General features: G+C 58.2%; 1 protein-coding gene across 1 annotated transcript; it reads right to left on the bottom strand.

Annotated features, from left to right (window-relative positions):
- Positions 1-1,035: 1,035 nt before the first annotated feature.
- Positions 1,036-5,384, bottom strand: Mlf2 (myeloid leukemia factor 2). The gene is made up of 9 exons (XM_005378824.2): positions 5,133-5,384; positions 4,613-4,690; positions 4,365-4,491; positions 4,055-4,090; positions 3,522-3,575; positions 2,842-2,970; positions 2,570-2,729; positions 1,794-2,005; positions 1,036-1,547 (listed from the first exon to the last, which is right to left on the bottom strand). The coding sequence occupies exons 2-8, from the start codon at positions 4,660-4,662 to the stop codon at positions 1,818-1,820; spliced, it is 744 nt and encodes a 247-aa protein (XP_005378881.1). The 5' UTR covers positions 4,663-4,690; positions 5,133-5,384; the 3' UTR covers positions 1,036-1,547; positions 1,794-1,817.
- Positions 5,385-5,693: the final 309 nt, after the last annotated feature.

The following is a 5,693-nucleotide window of genomic DNA, read 5'->3' on the forward strand; positions in this document are numbered from 1 at the left end:
GGCCAACCTGGGCTACATAGTTCAAGGTCAGCCTGCACTACACAACGAGACCTTGTCTCAAAAAACAAAAAAAACAACTCTTGATTGTCCTGCTTCAGCCTCCTGAGTGCTGAGATTACAGGTGTATGCCACCATACCCAGCTCCCCACCCTCTTGAATCTGTTTGTCCACCAGAGACATGGGGAAAATTCTCCCTTCCCTGAAGCCCCAGAGCCTTCTAGGTGTCTCTTGGGCCTTACCAGCAGGAAGCTTTCAGAAAGAAGAAAGCCAGGGGCTGGGGATTTAGCTCAGCGGCAAAAGCGCCTGCCTGGCAAGCGCAAGGTCGTGAGTTCGGTTCCCGGTACCGGAGAAAAACCAAAAAAAAAAAAAAAGAAAGAAGAAAGCCGGCTGGGGGTAAAGCTCATTGGTGGGGTGCACACCCGGCATGGGTGAGCCCCCAGCACCACACCCCCCTCACACACAGAGGAAACCATCTCCAGTCTCATAAGCATTTGCCATCATAAAACGAGCTCCCGAGAGGGAGAGGGTGACCCATTTGGCTGGAAAGCAACAGTGAGCATCTTGAGAAATGTGAGCTCCCATCCCTGCAGGGCTGCTCAGGTTCCAGGTTAGCGTTCGCTGGTCTCTTTCCCTCAGCTCAAATTCTCAGCAACTGGCGTGGAGAGTTTCAGGAACGCTGCTGACTCCAGGCCCTCCTGCCCAAGGCCCGGGCAGATTTCTTGGACTCTTTACTGCTCTATGCAGGTGTCCTTTCCCTCCAAATCCCTGGAGCACCTCTGCCAAGTGGGTAGGGGCATCCCATTCCCCAGGCACCTGGCAAGCTGTGCCCCAATGCCCTGAACAGTGAAGGTATAGTGGTGTGGGCTGTGGGCGGGGGCAGGACAGCTGCCTCCATGTTCCGCACCAGCCTGGCCCAGCTCCGCTGACTGCCCCACCACAGGCCTGGGCCATGCACAGCAGGGCCGGCAGGAAAGTGACAGGGACCTGATAGGATCCAACAGGGAGAGGAAAAAAATCCAGCCAGAGATCTACACGGTCTTTTTTCCATTCTCCTTTATTCCATAAACACGTAGATACAAGTTGCACAAATCAAAAAATAGAGGCAGAGGAGGGCACAGGGGAGAGTTCCGCGATGTGTGGGAGCAGGGATGGAAGGGTGGGGCCGGTCCGCTCCTCCCACCCGGACAGGGTTATGGTTCCCGAGGTGAGGGCTGGGGAAGAGGTGGCTAAGAACAGGGCAGCTGAGGGAAGGGGGACACCCCTGCGCCCCGAGGACCCTTCAGTGCATGGCAGGGCTCAATGGGGCAATGAGGAGGTTTAGAGATGGGGTCGCAAAGTGAAAACTCAAGTTAGTGGACACAGGACGGGTAGAGGCACGGCAGGGAGGGGCTTGAAGACTGGGCGTGTGGGTCGGGGCAGTGAAAGGTTCTCCCTGAGACCCCCAGGGAGAGGGGGGCCGGCTTGCCTGTTAATTTAATATTAAATTGGGGTGGGAGCTGGAGAGGAAAGTTATTTCAGGGATGATTTCTCAGCCTCTCAGCCTGTACCTAGAGGAGGAAGACAGACGAGCACGTGTCAAAGGGAAGAGAACATGTAAATGTCAGGGGAGGACTTCACCTTCTACTCTCTAGGAGAGGGCCTTCCGGTTTCCCTGCCAGCTGAAGGTGCCCGGTCACAGGCAGGATCAGCTGGGAACCAGATTCCTGACTGCCAGCGGCAGCGGAGGTCACAGGTCCACTCCCCAGCCCCCGCCTGGGGTTGTCACCTCACCCTTCCTCCCCTTAGATACTTACAAGAGAGCCTGAGGCCCAGGGCCTTCACCAGTCGTAGCGGCGGGACTGTCGGGAGGGGGAGTCCTCAGGTCCCTGGATGGCCAGGCGGGGAGGACCCTCGGCCCTCCGCCCCCCACCTGAAGAGGCCTCATGCCGCCGGAATTCCAGAGGGCGTTGCTGCCGGAACCGGGAAGTCTCCCTCCGCCACTCATCATCAAATGCGGCAGCCTCACCTGGGGAGGACAGGGCAGCTGCAGTGCCTCTGTGCAGCCTGGCGATCGCATGGAGCCGTGCCTTCTGCGACCCAAAGCCAGGCTGAGAGGGGACGACGGGTAAGGGCGGCAGTGGCTGCACTCAGCTCTCTGGGCTTCACCAAGGTCCCTAGTGCTAGCAGGGCGAGGGCGCGACCACTGGACTTAGAAAACTGCAGTGACACCAACTGTGGGTGTTTAACAAATATTTGCTGGTTTTAAAAAGATAACAGGGCAAGGGATATAGTTCAGTGGTGTAAGTGCCTGCCTGGCAAGCGCAAGGTCCTGAGTTCGATTCCCGGTACAAAAATAAACAAATAAATAAAAAGATAACATAAAGGGAAGAAAAACAATGAATCCATACGAGGAAGGGTAGGACTTGGTCAAAATGTGATGTCAGCAGCACCTGCCTCAGACCTTAAGCAGACAGAGGCTTTGGTCTGAGATTTGCCTATAACTGTGCCCCAGAACTATGTGTGGGGCAGGTGGTGGCAGCTGGGATCCAGGTCACAGGACCAGGGCTGCTGGCAGGGGCAGAAGCCTCACTCTCATCCAAGTTGATGTAGTCCTGCCGCTCCTCCTGGTCCCCCGTGCGGTGGTTTCGGGAGCGCTGGAGGATGTGAGCCCTGTCCCGGATGTGGTGGCCAATGGACATCTGCTCGAGTCCACTGTCCGAGTCCCGGACAGTCCTCCGTGTCTCCCGGATCTGCGACAGGATAGAACCCAGCACACTCGCTGCCCCCTTCTAAAGCTCTGGCTACATCACCCCGGCACCCACAGCCCATTCCAGAGAGTGCAGCTCGCTTCTGCCCACTCACCCCGCCTGGCGCTGAGCGCATCTCTGAGGTCTCCTGGTAGACCTTGGGGGCGCCATCGCCCGTGTTGGAGTAGGAGATGACAGTAGAAGATGAGAAGGTCTGGCAGTTCCCCCCAGCTGTCATGTGTTCCTGAGGAGGACAGGGGAGGTGGGGCCGAGTGGGGAGCAGTCCCCTGAAGGTTTTTTTTTGGATGGTACTGGTGATTAAGCCCAGTACCACTATCACTGAGCTTCATCTGCAGTCTCTTTAATTTCTTATTTTTGAGACAGGATCTAAGATGCCCAGGTTGAACTTGAACCCACAATCTTCTGCCCCGACCTCCAAAGTAGTAGCGGTTACAGGCACGCACCACTGCACCTAGTTCAGCTGCCTGGTCTTACCTGTGTCTTCCCCACCAAATGTGAGAATGAGGGAAACACTGCAACTCCCCTAATCCTCTGAGTCCAATACTAACCCAGAACTTGAGACACAAAGACTTTCAGATTTCCTATGAATATGGCTGCCTCTTCACACTCCGGCCTGAGGGTGGACACAGGATCCAGGCTCCCATCCATTTCCTTCACCCAGCTTGACCCCTTGACTGCCACATTCCCTGTGCCCCTCCTGCCTCAGGGGACAGGTGCTGCCAGCCAACACCGAGGAGGAGGAAGGGCCTGGGGAGAAGATGGGCCAAGTCTCACCATGTTCCCAATCATGTCGTTCATCATCCCAAACATGTCCATGAAGCCACCCGACTGGAGGAAAGACAGGAAAGCAAAATCAGTGCTCAGAGCTGACGTTACTTAAGTGCTGGCAAGCCACATGGCTACAGGGCCCCCTCCTCTTCCTGCCCATCATAGCAACTGCTCATTAACTCCTGCCTCTCTCTGGGCACTGCTGCTGGCCGCCTCCTCTGTGGTTGTTCTCATCCACCTTTCCCTTTTCTAACTACCCTATCTCCTAAGATCTTTAGGGAGTGAGCCAGAGTTAATGGCTACTAACCTCATCTTCTGGCCCTTCCCCTGCACCTCCCTCCTGCAGAAAACAACTTTGCTACACTATTACATCGTCTGGCTGGAAGGGATGCAGGAGTCCCAGCCTGACTGACTTCCAGCTCTGCCAATACCACGGAAAGAGAACATGCCGCGGCTCCCACGAAGCTACACAAAGGTACACATCTGGAAACAGCTGAGGTTTCAATGTGTCTAAAGTAAAGGGACATACAAGGACTCACCATTCCTAGCATCCCGAAAGGAGAAACAGCTCCAGCCTACAGGAATACACAGAACCAGAAAGGAGAGATTAATTGGAGCCCACTTCCTGCTTCCCTACAGTTTCAAGCCAGACCCATGGCCTCCATTTTTTTTTTTTTTTTTTTTGCCGTGCTCTCAATGGGGGCACAAAGCTCTTTTCCTACCCCTTGTCTCTACTCCTGCAGAAATGTTTCCCTTGCTAAGTTGCTTGCAGTGCAAGAAAAAGCACCGTGTTTTGCTAACCACCTGATAATCTTTCTCTGGTTCTCAGAGACACTTCCCCACTGATACCTGCATCCTGCGGCTGGCAGGCCTGGTCCCGGGCATGTTGCCATCTGTGATGCTGAGGAATGGGCTATATCCAAAGCCACCAGACAACATGCGGCTCATGTGCTGACGGTGAATGGCAAAGGGGTCCCTGCGGAGTGAGCAGACAGGGTGAGTGGAACTGCGTGGAGAACCCGGCCAGTCCCAGCCACGGGAACCCACACGTGTCTGAACTGGAGTGGAGTGGGATGTGTGGGGGAGGGAATTCTCACATCAGGAACATGGGATCCTCAGGCTCCACGTCCCTCATGAAGCGGAACATCCTGATCTCAGCTCCAGGGGGCTCCACACTGGAAAGATGTGGCGGCTCAGTTACTCGGGGGCGGTCAGGCTTCTGCACACCCGCTCACTCTGTGCAACGACTTTCAGAGCGCCCCTTCCAAATACTGCAACCAAGCCCCGAACTCCAAGGAGCGCCTTCTCCAGGGGTCCTACACAAGCCCTGGGGAGCGAAGAGCACTCCAAGCCCATCTCAATCAGGGCCAGGAAAATCTCCCAGCTTCTCGGTGTCTGGCCCCCCCCACCAGGAGCCATCCTCCCCCAAGCCCAGGCCTGGACAGCAGCCTGGCTCTTCCCCGACGCCGCAGTTTCCGAGGAGAACCCGGGGCGCCGGCCCATCACGGGCCCGGCCAGCTGCCCCTGGACCGCGGGCGGCCGGGCGGGCGAGCCAGGCCCGAGCTCCCTCCGCACCCGGGCGTCCAGCCCTGTACCCACGGCCCGCCGCCGCCTCACCGCTCCCCGCCTCGGGCTCAGCGGCCCATCCGGCCGGTCCCGCGTCTCCGTGCGCTGCAGGATCAGAGTAGCTGCCCGGGGCGCGGAGATGGTCGGAGCTCGAGCTCCAGGTCGCCTCCTGGCTCAGCTGCCACCTCCGTACCCCCACCCTCGGCCCGCGGAGCTCCAACCTCTGCCGGCCCGGACGGAAGTGACGTCACGTCGAGCCGCCCCGAGGGCGGGGCCTCTGGCGCGGGGCGGGGCGGGGCGGGGCGGTGGGACGCGCAGGGCGGGGTGGTGGGGCGCGCGGTGAAACCTCATTAATAAATGGGGTCTGGGCTTCCGGGGATCCGTAGAGCCTCCCGGCGAGGTGGGAGGAGGAAAGTTGGAATCGTCCTCTCGGACCTGGCTGGGCGCCGAGAGGGGCCGGGTGGGCGTACCCCCTCGGGAAGCGGGAGGGACGCCAGCGTGCGGGAGAGGCGGCGGGTCCCGGGGACCTTTAGGCTGACTGTCTACCAGGGGGAGCAGTGCGTGACCCCAAAGGGTGGAAGGGCAGCGTTTCTGCGGGGCAGGCGCTGGGGT

Source organism: Chinchilla lanigera, unplaced genomic scaffold (assembly GCF_000276665.1).
Source record: "Chinchilla lanigera isolate Chin_1 unplaced genomic scaffold, ChiLan1.0 scaffold00012, whole genome shotgun sequence".
NCBI lineage: Eukaryota > Metazoa > Chordata > Mammalia > Rodentia > Chinchillidae > Chinchilla > Chinchilla lanigera.